Genomic DNA, 19,778 nt, shown 5'->3' with positions numbered 1-19,778 from the left:
TGTGGCTTATGATCCAGCTGTTTAGAAAATGTACATACATAAGGAAGATGCTGAATCTCTTTTTTTCTTTCACCAATTTTAAAGAGCAATATAGTATTGGTGGGTGGATATTAGCTGAACTAATATTAATTATTCAGATTTGCGTAATGAAGCAAAGTACAGAAAAAACAAACAATACACTTTGCAACGTGTACAAAAGTGGCTAATAGATTAGTCAGTTTAAAAAAAATTATTTGCTGTCATTGGATGGCAGCTACATGCCTCAGCTTGCCCCAGCAATCCTCATCAAGTTGCAGTATTCCATGCTTCAGTAAATTCTCTTGGCATTTCTTTGCAGACGAATATTTTGGGAAGGTTGTAGTTATCAGTTGCAGGCCCACTGGTGGCTAGTAAAGCCTATCCGTGACCGGCAGATTCTCCCACAGCGGCTACAAGTGAAGGTGTAGTCGCTGCTGGGGGCAAATGGATCTAACCTTCTCCTTTTCTCTTTCATGCTGGTTCTTCGCTCAGTCCCAAATGTGTCTGTAGCCATCCTGATGTAGCATCTCCAGGCATTACAATCTATGGCCTGCACTTCCCACTGGCAATGGTCGATGTGGCACACAGAGAGGGACTTCTTCAGGGAGTCCTTGAAATGTTTGCGTGGGGCCCCTCTGTTACTTTTACTTGTGGTCAGCTCTCTGTACAACATGATCTTGGGCAGGCGACTGTCATCCATCCGGGCAACGTGACCCGCCCAACACAGTTGGCTTTGCAGGAGGATGGTCTCGATGCTGGTGATGTTGGCTGTTTTCAGGACTTCAATGTTTGAGATGCGATCCTGCCAACAGATCTTGAGGATGCTGTGGAGGCAGCACTGATGGAAGTGCTCTAGAAGGCATACATGATGGCGGTATAGGACCCATGACTCGACGCCATACAGAAGGGTGGTGAGGACTCTGGCTTTGTACATTTTGAGTTTGGTCTGTGCTCTGAGGCTGTGGTTGCTCTATACATGTTTGTAGAGTCTGCCGAATGTACTGTTTGCTTTTGAAAGCCTATTGTCCACTTCCTTGTCTATGGTGGCATCAAATGAGATGACGCTCCCCAAATAAGTAAATTGCTTGACGGCATTCAGCTCGGTTCCCTCGATGACAATGCGAGGTGGTCTGTATTCTTCTAGAGGTACAATCTGATGCAGAACTTCAGGTTTCTTTAAACTGATTTTTAGTCTGAAGAGTTGTGCAGCTTCAGAAAAATGTGTTGTTATACATTGCAGGTCTGACTGACTGTGGGCCAGGAGAGCACAGTCATCGGTGAAAAGAAATTCACGGATGAGTTTTTCTTGTGTCTTGGCCAGGAACCTGGGTGGGCGTCCAAGTTTTGCAATGATTTTCCAAAGTCCATCTCTGCTCAGACGCCTTCGTGAGGTCTACAAAAGTAACGTACAGGATTTTGTTAAGCTCACAACACTTTTCTTGTAATTGTCTCAGTGCAAGTACCATGTCTGTGGTGCCCCTGTTTGGTCTGAAACTGCATTGGCTCTCTGGGATGTTTTCTTCCACAATGGTAGGCACAAGCCTGTTCAGAAGTATTCTAGCCAGGATCTTCCCAGCAATAGAAAGGAGGGTGATCCGATGGTAGTCTGACCTTTCTCCTTTGTTTTTGTACAAGGTGATGATAATGGCATCACGAAGATCCCCTGGAATCCTGCCTTGTTCCCAGCAGGCCTTGAAAAACTCTTGGTGTATAGGGCAGGGCCATCATGCTTCAAGGCTTCAGGTGGAATTCCATCAGCTCCGGGGGCTTTGTTGTTCTTCATCTGGTTGATGGCGGTCACAGTTTCCTCCAGAGTTGGGCTCTCATCCAGTTCTTCTTTGACAGGTTGTTGTTGGATGCGATTGATGGCAGTATCATGCACTGTGCACTTGGCACTGAAGAGAGTTTCAAAGTGCTCTGACCAGCGATCCAGGACTGTCTCCTTGTTGGTGTGTAGGGTACTGCCATCAGCGCTCCTCAGGGGGTTTTGGTTTTGCTGTGCTGGTCCACAGACAGATTTTGGTGCTTCATAAAAACTTCTTATGTCATCACTATCAGCGTACAGTTGAGTTTTTTCCGCAAGTTCGATCCACTAGTCATTTTAGACGTTCCTTGACGGTTGGCTGTCTTTTTCTCTTGGCTGGCAGGCTGAGCCTGGTGAGCTGATATTTTTATTTTTAGCAGATCTTGAATTTCCTTGTCATTTTCATCAAACCTGTCCCTATTCTTCTTGGTGCTGGGTCCGATGACCTCGATGGAACTTTGACGTGTTCCCAGAGTTCTTCTGGAGTGGAATCAGCAGTGAGATCAGGATGTTCCAGTCTAGTCTGTAAGGTTGCTTGATATCTATCTCTGCAAGATGAGGTTTGCAGGTTACTGACTCGAACTTTATTTGATGGGTTGTCTCTTGGCCTGTTCTTAGGCTTAGGCTTGAAGTAGAAGTTGAGCTTTGAACGAACAAGCCGGTGGTCTGTATTACAGTCAGCACTGGGCATGACTCTAATATGCAGGACGTCCTTTAGGTCACACTGGCGCACCAAGATGTAATCTATCAGGTCCCAGTTTTAGCACGGTGATGCATCCATGTGGTCTTGAAGTGATCTTTTTGTTGAAAGAAGGTGTTGGTTATGTATAGCTGCTTTTCTGCACAGAGTTCCAAGACTTAACATCCGTTTTCATTACAGTTTCCAACTCTATGGTTTCTGAGCACTCCCTTCCATGCCAGGCTGTCACAGCCCACTCTGGCATTGAAATTGCCAAGGACGACAATTTTGTTCTTGGGAGGGGCATTCTGGATGAGTTCACGGAGATCTGTGTAAAACTTATCTTTGTCAGCTGGGTTAGCCTTCAAGGCTGGAGCATAAACACTGATGAGAGTTGCATGCTGCTGATCTTTGAGGGGGAGGCACAAGGAAATGATGCGTTCGGAGTGGCCGATTGGCAGGCTTGAAAGTTTAGTGGCAATAGTCTTCATCACCATGAAGCCAACACCGAAAAGGCGTTATTGACCTTGAGCTCTACCTGACCAGTGGAGGGTGTAGCCAGTGTTGTGTTTCACTGTCTAGTCTGGCTAGCTCATGGCCACGAGGACTGAGCGTCGTTGGGGGCAATTGTTGTAACCAGAGTCGAGCATTGCTCTCACTATCCAGCAGGCGAGTTTCAGAGTTTTTCTTCTTTTCCCACCTTTCGAAGCGAGGTTAGGAGTTCGCCTTTCCTTTTCAGTCGTAGTTTGACCGCATTATGAGATGCCTGTTGACCGCAGCAAGCCAACTGGGTGGTAGGGAGACGTGCATTTGTTTAAGCTAGCTTTTCTCGGCCCCTCTCCGATTTCGGAGCAAGCAGTGCTGTCCTTCAAAGAGGTTGCTTGGTCACTCAGGGTGCTACCGGGTGATGATGTCGTCTCTAGGTCATCATCAAAACGAACAATATCCTGAGCCACCTGCATGCAGAATTAGAACTGCGGCTGCCAGAGCCATCTTGGACCTGCCATTCTCGCCCTTTCCCGTCGCTACAAGACTTACTTGTTGAGTTATTTCAGATTTCCATCATCCGCAGTATTTTGCTTTTATATTGTTGAGTTATAGTTGGGGTGGATGGATTTCCTTCCTGCCTGTGCAGTGGTGCTTTAAAGTAGAGTACAGTTTGTGCTGACTGACACCACCCTTTAAGCCTGGAGCTCATCTGTGGTGGCCCAGTGAACTGGGACAGTGGCAGCGAGGTCTCCAAGCCATAGGTTTGCTTTCAGAGTTTAAATCTCCTTCGTGGGTTGCTGACTAATGCTTGAAGGGGCCCTCTTTCCCTTGCTATTTATCCATAGCTGGTATACCAACAAGTGTAATCCACCTTTGGTCCAGAACATGGTGGTCACTTGAGCCGCTCGGAATCCTTCTGCCCTGGGCGTTGCCTTTATCGAGAAAGACATCCACCCAGGTGGTGTCATGTTCATCATTTCTCCCCTCATTACGTTTCACCCTTCAGCTGAGACAATGTACCAGAGCGTGGTGTTTGGAGCCAGCAGTGAGAACTGGGTGTAGATGAGGATCAGTGATTCCAGTCCATCCTACAAATTGGATGCAGCTGACTGAACACCCCATACACCCCAGTAAATAGGATGTGTTCATTACCAGACGATGCAGACTCAACTGTTGAATAGCTGTTAGCATCTGAACAAATGCATGCTTGCTTTTTGACAAGATGGCTAACAGCTGGAGAATAATCTATCCTTTTTGCTTCTGATTAAACAAGAATAATCTATCTTTTTTGCTTCTGATTAAACAAAGTTAAAGATTTTTATCGGTCTTTAGAATGAGGATAGTGGGCAATTGGTATATGTTCACGCCTTAACAGTGATTTCTGTGCCAATTCCATTGGCAAAGACTGCAACAGTGCACCTTGTGGCAAAGGAGGGTATGTCTGATAGCAGTTTCTGGATTTCAGTGTTTAACTGCGCATGTGTGGATACCAGAAGTTGCTGTCAGTTTACCCAGTAATAATATCAAGCATTTGATTCCATTATTACTACCACAAATTCTGGGCCATTAAAAAGGAACTAGAAGTTATAGTTATGAAAAAAAGCTTGAAGATTGGATTTAAAAAAAAACTGGAGACAGAAAAGGATGGCGGGTTGGGGGGTGGTGTGGGGGTGGGTGTGGGGAGGGTGTTGTGGGGTTGTGTAGGAAGGAATTGAGAGATTTTCAAAATCATGAAAATATTTGAGGGTAGCTTTTACTGGTTGGCCCATCAGTAATAGTTGGGTCTAGATTGAGGATTATGTCTAAAATGAAAGTGGAAGTTGGGAAAAGACAAAAAGTTATATGAACATGCATTGCTTCACTGTTAGTAGCTACTGAGACAGAGACTATAGCATCATTTAAAAGAGAATTAGATGTGTATTTGATAGGAAGATTTGGAATTACACCCAGGTCTATGTCTCTACTAATCACTTGTCACCTCCAGTGTCTCTTTGTCAAATTATCTGTCTGGAATCCAATCTTGATGAGCCACAATTTCCTCCAGATAAACATTTGGAAGACTGCAATCATCATCCTTGGCCCCCACCTCTCTGTACCCTTAATACTGATTCCATCCCGTCTTAGCCACTGTCTGGCTGTTCAGACTGTTCACACCCATATCAACCCCATATCTTCACCACCTGAAAGACTGCCTTCTTCAAACCTCCATAATATTGTCTATTTCAGCCTTCCTGTCTCTGGTGCCTTTATCCAACAATAATCCTTCAGCCAGAAGAAACTTTAAAACAAGTAGCTGAAGAGAAAAAACAAACTACATACTGTAGAAGGCGGAGAAGAACTCCATAGAACAGAAGCGTGGCTGAAAAGCTAGTGATCGGGTGAGTCATTTTTTAGATTAGAGATACAGCACTGAAACAGGCCCTTCGGCCCACCGAGTCTGTGCCGAACATCAACCACCCATTTATACTAATCCTACACTAATCCCATATTCCTACCAAACATCCCCACCTGTCCCTATATTTCCCTACCACCTACCTATACTAGTGACAATTTATAATGGCCAATTTACCTATCAACCTGCAAGTCTTTTTGGCTTGTGGGAGGAAACCGGAGCACCCGGAGAAAACCCACGCAGACACAGGGAGAACTTGCAAACTTCACACAGGCAGTACCCGGAATTTGTGCCGCCGATCAAGAAATCCCGTTTAAAAAAAAAGCCTTTGAAGAGCTTAAAAGATTAATTTTCTAAAGGGTCTGTGTGAGAGCGAAAGAAAATAAAATGGGGAAAACTGAATCCCTTACTTGGGCCGAACGTGAGGATGGAGAGCTGAAAAACCCTGAAAAGCGCACAAACTGAAAAATAAAATCCGATAGTGAAGAAAAAAAGCACAATAAACCCCCGAACACAGCAGAGTCTCCATTAACACAACTAAGCTGAACAGGAAAAAAAATCATTAAAGCAGTCAGGCTTGAACAAAATAAATAAACTCTAGCTAAAAAAATGCAACTGGAACTGTCTATCAATAGCACTGTCAAGTCCAGTAGGCAGCTGTGTAAACATTTCACTGAATTGCTGAAAGAAAGGGAAAGTTCCTCCCAGAAGCCTATAAAAAACAAACAGGGAACACTGTCAAGTACCTGCTACACTGTTACACTCCATCAAAGCAAGCTAGCCTGAAAAAAGGTTTCTTAATGGGAAACACTTTTTTTTTTAAAGTCTATAAAAATTTTAAAAATGGATCAAAATTTGGGATTGCCAGAGAGTTTTAAGTGTCATGAGGGAACCAATCAGACTCAAAACTGGGAACTATGGAGGAAAAGATTCCTCAGATACAGAATTGCATTGAAATTGGACAGCAAGTCCGAAACAGAGCAAGTGAATATATTATTATATTTAATTGGTACTATAGCTGATGATTTAATAGCAAGACAACATATTGATGAAACAGCAGACAAATTTTCCGAAGTTTTAAAAGCTTATGATTCCTACTGCAACCTGCGCAGCAATAACAGACCAATCCTGCGAGGTGAGGAAAGACCGTGGTTCAGGTTACCTCCTGTAACTGTTCAGTTCCTTCACCAGTGGGCTGAACAAGAGGCACCAGGAGAAAAGGTACACTGGGTGGGGGGGAGCGAAAGATGCCTTTAAACCCTGCTAGGGCTGTGGTGCAAAAACTTCCCACAGGCGCGAACAATGCCATGCCAATAGAGCAGAATGCTTCTATTGCAGAAAAATAGGGCATTTCAGTCAGATGTGCCGAAATAAAATCTCAATTACCTCAACGTCTAAAGGAAAAGTAGTTAAGAATAGAGAGGTAAATGAAGTTATGCAACCTTCTGGCAGCAGACCAATCGAAATATTTTCTGAGTGAAATCAATGGGGTGGTAGAGGCAGCAACCCTCACAACATTTAAGAAGTATTTAGATGAGCACTTGAAACGCCATAGCATTCAAGGCTATGGGCCAAATGCTGGAAAATGGGATTTGAATAGATAGGTGCTTCATGGCCCGCACAGACACGATAGGCCGAAGGGCCTATTTCTGTGCTGTATAATTCTATGACTCCAATGATCCAAAACAAGCATTTTGGTCAGCAGACGTATATGTAAAAGGACATGTCATTACTTTCAAACTCAACACCGGAGCAAGCATGATGGTCCTGTCAGATAAAGAACCGTGGCTTTCCACAAACGTTCTGCAACCAACAAAAACTCAGTTACATGGCCCAGGAGGTGTACTTGAAGTAAAGGGAAAGTTACAAGCGACGCTTCAATATAAGGGAAAGCAGATAGAAAGCACTGTATATCCTAAGCAATCAAGAGTTCTCACTCTTAGGTAGAAGAGCTTGTATTGACCTACATATTATAAAGAAAGCTGAAGAAAATAAACAAGAAGAATCCAGGAGCCAAGACAGCTGGAGAGCCCCCCAACCTGACCTGAACACTGAAGAGAGTCCGTATCCACCAGAGAGCCTGCCCAACGGAGAGAGAACCCGCACAACACAGCACAGCCCGCCATGCCACATAAAGACCATCAGAACTCATAATGGGAAGAAAACTTCGACTGCAACTTCTGATTCTACCCAAGCAATTACTTCCAGGATTACAAAGCTAGAAAGTACAAGACAAGACAAAAAAAAGTGTATCGAAACAAGCAGACCCATAATTATAACAGAAGATACTGTACAAGGAACCTACAAAGTTGTCAGAAGGGCAAAAGGTGTGGGTACGAAACCAAAATAGAGAAGGGGTAATTCTCCAGAAAGATGAGAACCAACAACGATCTTATCTTGTACGAACTCAAGAAGGTTCTATACGGAGAAATCAAAGGAATCATATGCCTTTACATTAAAGACGTCAATCGGGTCATACATTCAGATAATGAACCGAAAATTCAAAAAGCACCGAATGCTACAAACCTCAACGAAGGCCGTCCAAGTCAAGAAACAAGAGATCAGAGAAAGACTACCAATCTTCCACATCTGACAACAACAAGATCAGGGAGAGTAGTGAAACCTCCTAGTAAGTTAAATCGATGAAGTCAGAGACTTGAGGGGAGATGGGGTAGCATATAAATAACTAAAAAAGTGAATGTATGTAAATATATATTGGGATAAAGTCTTGGGGGGAGATGCAGTATAAGGGTATCAAAGGGTTAATCTTACAGAATGTGAAGATTACCGCCCACCATGATGAGGTAAGAGATCATGTGGGAGAGACGCAAACAGTTACAGCATGGCTTTTGAAGGAGACACACAGGCAAGTGTGGAGTGTATATAGTTACTATACAACAAAGATTAATGTTTAAACAATAGAGTCTAAGAACTTCTCTGGCTAGACTCTATGCGGCAGCAGCATAAAGAACCAAATATATAACAATCAGCTTATTGTTAACTTTTTGGTATTCTAAAACAATGTCTGCTGTAATGATGTCCTGTAGTTTTCATAAACAGGAGAAAGATACGCTGGAGGTATAAGATTATTCCATGAGCTGAAATAATTAACGGAGTCTTTGTGTATGTTATCCTGGGCATGTTACTGAAATATTATGTAGATATCGGGGCTAGTGAAATGCCCTTGGTCATAAGGAGAGCTGTGATTCATCTGTACGATTAATCTAAAATACAGAAGCTGAAAAGTTTAGATGAAGATAAAAAAGACTCACAAACATAAAGGTCTCATCCCTGATTATTTGAAGATACTTCATGTGTGCAATTTTAGAAAATTCAGTTGTTTTGTTCAGCTGCCTTTTGATGCAGTGTTTCAAAGGCTAGAAGCTTAACAACACACTTTAATGCTAAACTGTAGCTCCAAGAACTCTCTGTTATCAAGTATTTCCATGAAAAAATATAACATTGCAGGACCTTCTGGAATATTGCTTTCAGATTCAGATCCGATGCGCATGATTTAGCATTCAAAATAGTTTATAGTTGATCTCATGGAAAAAAGACCATGGAAGTAGTAATAGATTTTAATTACTTTTCAGGCTGTAGGGATCAATGGCCAGAATTTTACGCCACCCCAACGAGCCGGATGATGGCGGGGGGTTGGCATAAAATGGAGCGGGAGGCTCCAGGGGGCCTTCCCGCCTCCGCCCCACTTTACGTAGGGTGGGGGACGGGGGGATACGAAAAACGGGCCGGCTGTCCCAGGCCAATCAAGGCCCTTAAATTGCCAATTAATGGCGAATTTTACGGCTGGAGCCAGGAAAGGCCTCCCGGGAAAAGCTGGCGGCCTCTCAGTGCCCTGGGGGTGGGCCCTGACAATTGGGCACAGGGTGCCCGACTGAGGGCCGCCCCACTTTCCCAACCACCCCCACGACCCAAGACCCCCCCTTCCCCCCCAAAAGACCACCCTTGCCTTGCTGGGGCCCGACCGATTACCCCCAGCGAAGCAACCCAAACTTACCTGGATTCCTGGCTCCATGTCCTCGGCTGGGCTGAAGTCCCAGCAGTGGCCACCGCTCCCGGTGGCGCTGCTGGGACTAAGAACTGCCGGCCCGCTGAGTGGCTGACAGCTCAGTGAGGTGAGACTTCCTCCCTCAAGCGGGTGGAAGTCCCGCCTCAGAACAATTAAAGTCTGCGGATCCGTAAAATACGGAACAGATCCCCAGGCTAAGCGGAAGCAGGTTCGCCACCGACTTTTACGTCGGTCGCAAGTTCCGTCTGCCCAATGTTCAGCCCAGCAGGTTTGTCAGTACTCCTTTTTATGTGTTTCTGTCCCGCCTCATAATTGATGTTTTAAACATAGTGAAACTAAGGTATGTACCGGGGGAAAACAAGCTATAGGATGACCTTCTCCAGTCTGCTGCCCGTGTGCAACAACTCACCGCCCCCCCCCACCCCCCAATGAGATGTGTAGTTTGGGTAACTTAATTCCAGCACATCTCTGAAACAGAATGTGTGTGAGAGCAGCCCTTTCTTTGTTGCTACCATCTCTTTCTCCTTCTCTCCTTGTACTATCTCCTACTGTCATTCTTTTATTTGCCTCAAACCATGGAACTTGGTCTTTTCTTTAGCCTACAGGTTTTTGGATTTTAGACCCAATTCTAATTCCACCAAAATGTTGTTTTATTTGCCTTTTTTCCCATTAATCTCTTCATACTCGATGGTGCATTCTCTATCGGCATTGGTCCTTTAGGTTTCTCTCAGATTTTTTAAAATGATTCCACCCAGGAGGTCCTGACCTCTGTTTGATGTCTCCCGATAACAATGTGGTTGAATTCAGAGATGCTTCCTTTGAAGAGTCGTTTCCATGAATCCTTATCCTGTCACAACATGCCACGATGAGTTATGATCCCAGTGAACCATACCACAACTTGAATTTTAGTTAAATATATTTCCCACGTAAAAATCTTGTAGAATTTTGAAACTTAACCAGAACTTCTTATTACATCCTGGAAGCTACATATCAAATCCAGTAAGATTTCACTCAGAAGTTGTCATGATAATTCAATAATATGATTACCATCGAAAAGTTGTGAGTTGATTATATGGAATTGGTTTCAGGAGCCTCACTCTCTTTGAAGAGCGACTGTTCTGTTGTTACTCTCGATCTATTGTCTGGGTGATCAGATGCAAGCGTACACTGTGCCATAACCTTGGTGTTCTTAATGTTGGGTGGAAAGTCAGTGAATTGTGATTGGTGTCTGTGCAATGGCTAGAGATGTGTTAGATATAAGTTACCAGAGAACTTGGAATAGGTCCCGTGTCAATTCTCTTTCTGTGGGGAATGGCACATTGTGTTGTGCAGCACCACCAATGTGCTAAATGGGATAGATTTGGAACAGATCTCGCAGCTCAAAACTGGGCAACCATGAGGTACCATCAGCAGCAGAATTTTATTTAACCACAATCTGTAACCTCATAGCCCGGCATATTCCCCATTTTACCATTACTATAAAGCCAGGGACAAACTCTGATTCAATGAAGAGTGCTGGAGGGCATGCCAGGATCAGCACCAGACATACAGAACCAACGGCAGCCCCAGCCAAGCTGTTCCAGTACAGCAACAACACTGGCATCTGCCTAACAATGTGGAAAATTGCCCAGGTATGTCTTGTCCACAAAATGCGGACAAATCCAATCCGGCCAAATACTGTCCCATCAGTCTAATCTTAATCATCTGCAAAGTGGTGGAAGGTGTCGTTGACGGTTCTATCAAGTGGCACTTAGCTGCTCACCGATGTTCACTTTGGGTTCCACCAGGGCCACTCGGCTTCAGACCTCATTACAGCCTTGGTCCAAACATGGGCAGAAGAACTGAAGCCAAGACGTGAGGTGAGACTGACTGCCCTTCACATCAAAGTACCATTTGACCATTGTGGCATTAAGGAGCCCTAGCAAAATTGAAGTCAATGGGAATTGGGGAAACTCTCCACTGGTTGGAGTCATACCCAGTACAAAGGAAGATGGTTGTGGTTGTTAGAGGCCAATCTCCTCATCCCCAGGACATTGCTGCAGGATTTCCTCAGGGTCCAACCATCTTCAGCTGCTTGACCAATGACCTTCCGTTCATCATAAGGTCTGCAGTGGGAATGTTTGCTGATGATTACACGGTGCTCAGAGTACCATTTGCAACTCCTCAATAGCAATAGCAGTAATCCTTAGGATTGCATGAGTTTTAGAAATCAGCAAAAGGCAACCAAAATGTTGATGATTAGGGGAAAATAAAAGGAGAATAAACTAGCCAGGAATATAAAAACAGATTGTAAGAGCTTTAACAAGAATAGAAGAGAGGAGAGTAGCTAAAGCAGATGTTGGTCACTGTGAGGCAGAAATGGGAGAAATTACCATGGAGAATGAGGAAATGGTAGAGACGTTAAACAAATATTTTGTTTCTGTTTTCACAGTAGAAGACACAAATTAGATACCAGAAATAGAGGGTAACCAAGGGGCAAATAAGAGTGAGGAACATAAAGTAATTAATAACGGCAGAGAAAAAGTACTGGAGAAACTTAAGGGACTGAAAGCTGACAAATCCCCAGGACCTGGTGGGCTACATCCTAGTGTTCTAAAAAAGGTAGCTGCAGAAATAGTGCATATACTGATTGATTTTTCCAATATTCTCTGGATGCAAGAAAGGTCCCAGTGGATTGGAAGTTAGCTGTTATGACCAGGTGAGAAAGGTGTCTAGGGGTCTTTTACTATCTTCGCCTGGTCTTATTGTAACAGGGTTCAATTTTTAAACACTGTGTTTTGAGCTCCCCTTGGTGAATCTTTGTTCACCACTTTCCAATTATAAGGCAAAGAAATGAGCATAAACAGGCTTTCTTGGGTTTAAAGAAGAAAAAATGAAATTTATTAACCTTAAACTTAAACTCTAATTCGGTTAACACCTACAGATACATGCCACACCCCACGCTAGCATGCATACGCACATGAAAATAGGGACAAAAAAGAGCAGAAGAAAAATAAAATGGAGAGGTTTGAGGCAATCTCTGAAGAGGGGTTTTTACTGTGCTTCAAACTCACTGTAGTCCTTGATTGTAGGTAGTCTTGCTTTTCATTGGGGTCCAGTATTCTTCTTAAACCTTGTTCACGGTAGGAGACTTTTCTCTCTTGGGGTTCATGTGTCTTCAATGGTTTCCGAAGCTGGTGAGATGAGAACAGACAGGAGAGAGATGTTCTCAGTCCAGGAGCAAAACAGCTTTCTGAGTTTCAGACACTCTGTGGCAAGTTCAGATTCAAACACCAGTTAGTCATGTGACTAAAACAAGAAATGCTGGATTCACTCAGCAGGTCTGGCAGCATCTGTGGAAAGAGAAGCAGAGTTAACGTTTCGGGTCAGTCATGTGACTAAACTGGACTGACCAGGTCTTTTGTTTATTGGAGAAGCAAGGACTGGGTCCTTTGTTCCAACACTGCCTGCTAGCATGCAAAAAATGTCTTCTGGCGAGGGGCCTGGCAATTCGTTGTGATAGGCCCTCTTTTCTTCCCAGTACCAATTTTAAGTTTTAATATTCATGTGGTGAAATAATGTGTGCCTCATTCTTGGCAGGTGGGGGCCTGCATGACATAGCAAATGTATCATTCGCTATTCAAGAAAGAAGTGAGAGCGAAAACAGGGAGCCACAAGCCAATTAGCCTGACAGCAGTTGTTGAGAAAATGCTGGAATTTATTACTGAGGAAGTCTTAGTCCGATTTTCTAAGCGCATTATGATCAGAAATAATCAGCATAGTTTTACGAAAGGGAAATTGTGTTTAACAAGTTTATTTGTGTTTTTTGTGGATGTAAATAGGGAAGATATAGGGGAGCCAGTAGATGTAGTATACTTAGATTTAATAAGTTGCCACACAAAAGGTTAATATGCAAGATAAGGGCTCATGAAGTTGGGGGTAACATATTAGCGTGGATGGAAGTTTGGTTAACAGACTGAAAGCAGACAGTAGGGATAAATGGGGCATCTTCAATTTCGCAGGCTGTAACTAATAAAGTGCTACAAGAATCAGTACTGAGACGTCAACTATATTTAGAATCCATATTTATGCCTTAGACAAAGAGACTGCGAGTAATGTATCCAAGTTTGCTGATGATGCAAAGCTAGATGGAAATGTAAGCGGCGAGGAGGACACAGAAGCTGCAAAGAAATATAGTCAGGTTAAGTGAATGGGCAACAAGGTGGCAGATGGAGTATAATGTGGGGAGGTGTGAGGTTATTCACTTTGGTAGTAAGAAAAGAAAAGCAGAATATTTTTTAAAAGGCATGCAACTTTTAAATGTTAATGTTCAGAGACACTTGGGTGTACTCGTACAAGGAACACAAAGTTAGCATGCGGGGACAGTAAACAATTAAAGCAACTGACACATTGACCTTTATTGCAAGGATAAGGATGTTTTCCTGCAGTTGTATAGGGCTCTGGTGAGACCCTACCTAGAGCACTGTGCACAGTTTTAGTCTCAATATCTAAGGAAGGATATTCTAACATTGGAGGCGGTACAGCAAAAGTTCATTAGATTGGTCCTTGGGATGAGAGAGTTGTCTTATAATGAGAGGCTAAGTAAATTGGGCCTATACTCTCTGGAGTTTTGAAGAATGAGAGGTGATCTCATTGAAACATACAAGATTCTGAAAGGGCTTGACAGGGTAGATACTGAGAGGTTGTTTCCCCTGGCTGGGGAATATAGAACTCAGCGCACAGCCTCAGTATAAGAGGTTGATCATTTAGGACTGAGATGAAAAATTTCTTCAGTGAGGGTTGTGAATCGTTGGAATTCTCTACCCCAGACAATTGTGGATGCTCCATCGTTGAGAATGTTTAAGGTTGAGATGGAGGGATTTTTGGGGCAAGTGGTGAGTAGCCGATTGAGGGCAATTAATTTTAATAGGCCTCATTCCTGCACTGACTGGAATTTCCAGTTGGCAATGCGGGCAGACCACATTGACCTGGACCATGTCAATGATGGATCAATGAGTTACCGCCTCCCTTCCCATCTAATCCATAATAGCTGCTGTGCCACAGCTGCGGCCGCTGGCTGTCCCCTGGAAGTGTTGCCCCTTCAGGATCGTTGCCAGGCAGCTGTGGTTTGTAAAATATAACAGTAAACTTAGCTTCACTTGTCCCTTGCAGTCTCCATCTTCAGATCAGAAACTTCTGCCTTGGCTGGCGGGGCTACTGACCACTGAGTGCTAGATGGCCTCTCATTAGCCCTCCAGCGTCGGGAGCCTGCCCTCCATCCCGGATTGGATGGTGAACCCGCTCTCTGGCCTTTAATTGGCTGAGGATTTGAAAATCCCTATGGGCATGCTTAAAGCATGTGGTGTGGGGATGGGACCCAGAACTAGCCCCCATTTCCGGTTCCCAACCCCAATTGAAAAGCCAGCCTTTGGTCTCTCCATGGGGGGCGGGCGGGAAAATAGAGTTGAGGCAGAAGATCAGCCATGATCGTATTGAATTGCAGAGGAGGCTCGAGGGGCTGTATGGGACCTGCTCCTATTTCTTATGTTCTTAGATCTCTTTGTGTCTAAGGTCCCTAGTTTGAAAACCAATAACTTAACAGAAGGAAAATAAGCAGACTGGGATTAAAGGACCAAGGTATTGCGACTTACTTGGATTTTGTGTTACTACCACATATTTCTTGAATCCATATAATAGTGTTCTTTGCATTAAAGAAAATTCGAGTAAGTCTTAAGACGGGGAGGTGGGTGTCACGCATAAAATTAAACATTTAGCAAGTGAGGAGCAAAAGCATGATTGAACAAATGTTTTTGGAGGCTTTTGAAGGCCTGGAAGGAGATAGCAAGGTAAGGTGTTAGCTTTGTGGAGTGAGCTTATTTCCTTCAAAGAATCCTTCCTCACTTTGATCCAAGTGGGAAAAGATGCGTAAGTATCTTAACAGTTGAACGATGCATTTGAAAATTGTTGTTTGCACACAATGGAAAATGCTACAGTAGTTCTTCAAATGGTGATCACATTTTCCATCTGTTTCTTCAACATATTATTTGCATTTGATGTTCCATTGCTGCAGTCTGCTGTGCTGTGAGTCCTCAGAGGTAACCAGTCATATACAGACATTAGTTTTGGTCAGCAAGTACTGGAGCTTTATAACTTTGTTTATATTGGCATCAGCTGTTGCAGAAAATATGGTAATATTTTATTACCAACATTAAAAATTCTGTGTAAAATTGTTTTGGGGTTATTCCAAGATTCAATACATTTCTCTGATTTTTGCTTTATAAGTAGACATTTTTAAAGCAGACTGGAAAAAGCTAAGAATCACACATTATTGTAACGGAATTCTGTATTCATAAGCAGTTAGCCTTGGACATCTCTCTGCTCTTTCAGTTCTAGTCTCTGGCGCATCCCAGTTTTAATTGCTGTACCACTGGCGGCTGTGCTTTCAGCTGTCATGGTCCTAAGCTCTGGAATTCCCTCCCTTTAAACTCTCCACCTCGCTTTTTCTCTCTCTCCTTTTAAAATGCTCCATAAAATCTACGTCTTTGATCGAGCTTATGGCCATTTTTTTATTCGTTCATGGGATGTGGGCATCGCTGGATCAGCCAGAATTTACTGCCCATCTCTAATTGCCCTTGAGAAGGTGGTGATGAGCTGCCTTCTTGAACTGCTGTAGTCCATATGGGTTAGGTACATCCACAGTGCTGTTAGGAAGGGAGTTCCAGGATTTTGACCCAGCCGCAGTGAAGGAACAGTGATATAATCCCAAGTCAGGATTGTTTGTGGCTTGGAGGGGAACTTGCAGGTGGTGGTGTTCCCATGCATCTGCTGCCCTTATCCTTCTAGGTGGTAGAGGTCATGGGTCTGTCCTGATATCATCTTCTGTAGCTTGCTGTCTAACATGTTTTTATTGATATCACCCTTGTTCGACTACATTGAATGTGCTATGTGTTGTTGTGAGGAGTTTCTGAAATGGGAAACCAGATCAACGTTTTGGATGAGACCTTTTATCAGAACTGCATTTACTTTTTCTTGTAATCATATTTATTCCATTTTTATTGTCTATGTTGAACATTTGAAATGTACCTGAATGTTTTGGTGTAAGTAGCTGAATATTGTTTCGGACAGTCTGTGCTCTGAGACACTGTTAAAAGCTTAGTGCAATTTTTTTCCACTGTATGATTTGTGTTCTTAGCACAGAGATGACATCGTAACTTTACATTTGCTTTTATGACGTAACTCTGGGGACCTAATTAAATGCTCAGAACAGTTGGTAAAAATGCCTGAAGTCAGTGTTGGTAATGTTACAGATTCTTTGATGTGTGCTAAATTTTTAGTTTATTGCTAAGAACAGAGTTTAAGTGAATAGCCTACACCAATGCCATTATCATATGCTTGATCACCAATACCTTCTGGCAGCCTTATTAGATGATATTACTACACTAATGGAAATAATCCAATGTAATTCAATGACAGCCAAGTTGCTATGTGCATATGTCATTGCAAATTAGAAATATTGGGGGGAATTTTAATCCCCAAAAATGTTAGTTAAAAATCTGACTCCCAACCCGTCCACATGCAGTTATAACAGAGGTGGGACATCGAGGGTAGGCAACCAACCCCCTCGCACGAGACTCTGGCCTCTGATCTTCTGCCTCGCCTTACCCCCTGGCCTCCCAGATCTTTCCCAGCTCCAGATTCCGATCTTCCCTGGCTGGCAGTGGCTAAGAAACAGTGACAGAAAATGCTAAACAGATCCTGCCTCCTGACCTCAAATCAGCTCCCAGCCTGCTCCCTGCCCACTTCAGAATTGATATCCAGTCTGTTATGTTTTATGTTATGTATTGCTATCACTATTCCAGGCAATGGTCTGAAATTTAAAAAAAACTTTCAATAGTATGCACTGATTGCTTTTGATTATTTTTCTCCTTTCCTTCCTGCCTTACTTTTCCACATATCCTTTTAGATACACTTGCAACACCCGTAGTTTGACATAACAGCAAAGCTGCTGCCCTACTTGTAAATCTCTGCTCATGCAGCATTTAAGCTTGGCCATTAGGAGGTGTGCGGGAGAGACCTATGAAAATGTGCCATAATTTAAAAGACAAATCTTCCGCTCAATGATTTTTTTCCCCCTTTTCTCCTTCCTGCGACCAGCGTTATAGCCAAGATAGGGAACTCATCATTTGGGGAAAATCCCTGATGTGAATCTGCAACCCCTTGGCTGTACGGAGCCTGTCTGAGCATTGAGCGCCACAATTATCTGAGTGTCTTTAGTATATATAAGTACTTCTATCAGTAGTTACCCACAGTTGATGCTGTTGAAGAAAGATATGTTATATTTCACAAATGTTTCTGAGCACTGTGCCTCATAAACGTATTGTATTTGTGATTTACACAACACCAGTTTTTATATCTTATTGTTTGTAAGAATGTATCATTACCATTCTGTGAATGTTCATGCTAATATTCTTAAATCCTTTTCAAAATGTTTTTCTTTTTCATAGACCTCTGCAGCAAGATTTATCCCAGGTCCAGCATCAAACATTATTGTTTCAAAATCTTCAATTACACGGGTCCAGAACAGTGTTGAAGGCATAAATCAAGAAATAGAAAGAATGTTTATTAATGACAATGGAGAAAAGGAAGAACTATCAAGGGTAAGTGCAGGCTCAGCCTTTATTGCAAGTGTATTTGCATAGCAGAGATAAATAACAATATGTAAACCAGGTTATGATTATAAAGAGAAAAGGAAAAAGTGCAAATGCTAGGAATGAAACAAATTATTGGGAATGTATACAAGGTCTTCATCATTGGCAAGAGGAAAGATCAGTTAGTGTTGCAGTACGAACCCTTCATCAGACCTATTTTCAGGAGTTCCACCCTACATTTTGTTAACTGAATTACTAAGTGCTTCAAGCATTTTCAAGTTTTTTTTATGGATTTGAAAGATTGACTATGCTACAGTTGAATCATTTCACAATGGCTATTTGACTGATGAATCCCACCTTGGCACTGGTTTGCTTTTATTGATTTGGCAGTATCCTCATTTCCCTGAAAAGTCTGGATGATTGCCATTGCTGACTGAGTGAGTTGTAGCAACACTTTATACCATGAGATTCAAAGATCCATGTAGTTAGCTGTGCAGTAACCAGAGTATTATGATAGTGTTTCGCACAAATGAATTCAGTCACTAGTGAGATTCTGTTTTTTCTGCAGGGATCTGGATCCTGTTAGAACCTTTATAGGGGAATTAAATCCCAATGGTGACATCATTAATATGATTACATCACTCATCCTTTGTTTTTTTCAATTAGTGGGAATGTTTTTAAGGTACTTGTTATTGCACTGATCTCATGACTATGGCCATTTATTTAATCTGTTTCGTTTACCATGACATGTTCTTTTCTCTATAAAGACTTCTGGGTAAGTGAATTAATGACTTACCATCCATGTGGAAAGTTTCCTTCTGCATGTAACTTTGGTGTCATAGTTGGTGGACTTTTCCACATGAGCTTTGAATTCGCTGTTAATACTTAGCCAGAAAAGAGATGTGTCTAGAAATTAGGAAGGTCATGAAATTTTGCCTCAGGTAACAGGACTTGGATAAAAATTGAAAATACTAACTTCTATTGGGAGGAGTGTACTAGGGAAAAGAGTTTTTTTTTCCTTTATCTTTTTCTATTTTGGCTTCTGTTTTGCATTTCCTTTTCATAAATGTCAATTTTATGTAAACTTTCAAATCCTTTGTCTTTTCCTCATAGCTCTTCATTGAGCTTTTTTCCCTTTTGTGTTCAGTCCCATGACCCTGTGTATTTTTTAATTCAAACACATTCACTTTTATAATTTGTCAAAAAACATCACATGCTACTTGCATATGGCATGTTGATAGTTGGCTCATGCGCTACAAAATGGTAATGCTTTCCACTTTGAAAACAAAAGAGTGAAGCAGTCAACTAATCTCAACTGCAGCAGAACTTATGATTTTGCTAAGGATACATCCACGTGATGCTCTTGTCATCTTTGCTCATGGGTGTCACTTGGTATCACAGCTGCGTGACTGAAGGCAGGTCTGCGTGGATATTTGGCTGAGTTAGGGACTCTGGGTGAGCTTGCGCAGAGCAAGAGTGGCGCTGGAAAACACAGGCAAGCATCCTGACTGAGTGTGCACTTAAGACAGACTTGTTAGCACAGGGAACATCACAGGAAGACTTGGAGCATTCATCATCCTAACTTGGATCTCTCGCTGTTCCTTCACTGTCACTGGGTCAAAAACCTAGAACTTCCTTCCCAACTGTACCAACACCAGATGAACTGCAGTGGTTCAAGATGGTGGCTCATCAGCACCTTCTCAAGGGAAATTTGGGATAGGCAATAAATGCTGGCTTTTCCA

At 42.7% G+C, this 19,778-nt stretch overlaps 1 protein-coding gene across 2 annotated transcripts in view; it reads left to right on the top strand.

Annotated features, from left to right (window-relative positions):
* The window catches only part of glcci1a (glucocorticoid induced 1a), a 268,586-nt gene that overhangs the window by 203,473 nt on the left and 45,335 nt on the right, over positions 1–19,778 (top strand). For both annotated transcript variants that reach the window (XM_068009636.1, XM_068009644.1), the window contains exon 5: positions 17,893–18,045. In XM_068009636.1, coding sequence (XP_067865737.1) covers positions 17,893–18,045 — 153 coding nt within the window. The remainder of the gene's footprint in view (positions 1–17,892; positions 18,046–19,778) is intronic.

The sequence above is a fragment of the Heterodontus francisci genome, chromosome 2, assembly GCF_036365525.1.
Source record: "Heterodontus francisci isolate sHetFra1 chromosome 2, sHetFra1.hap1, whole genome shotgun sequence".
Taxonomy (NCBI): Eukaryota; Metazoa; Chordata; class Chondrichthyes; order Heterodontiformes; family Heterodontidae; genus Heterodontus; species Heterodontus francisci.
Note: the sequence above shows the minus strand (reverse complement) of the source record. Positions and strands in the feature narration are given on the sequence as shown.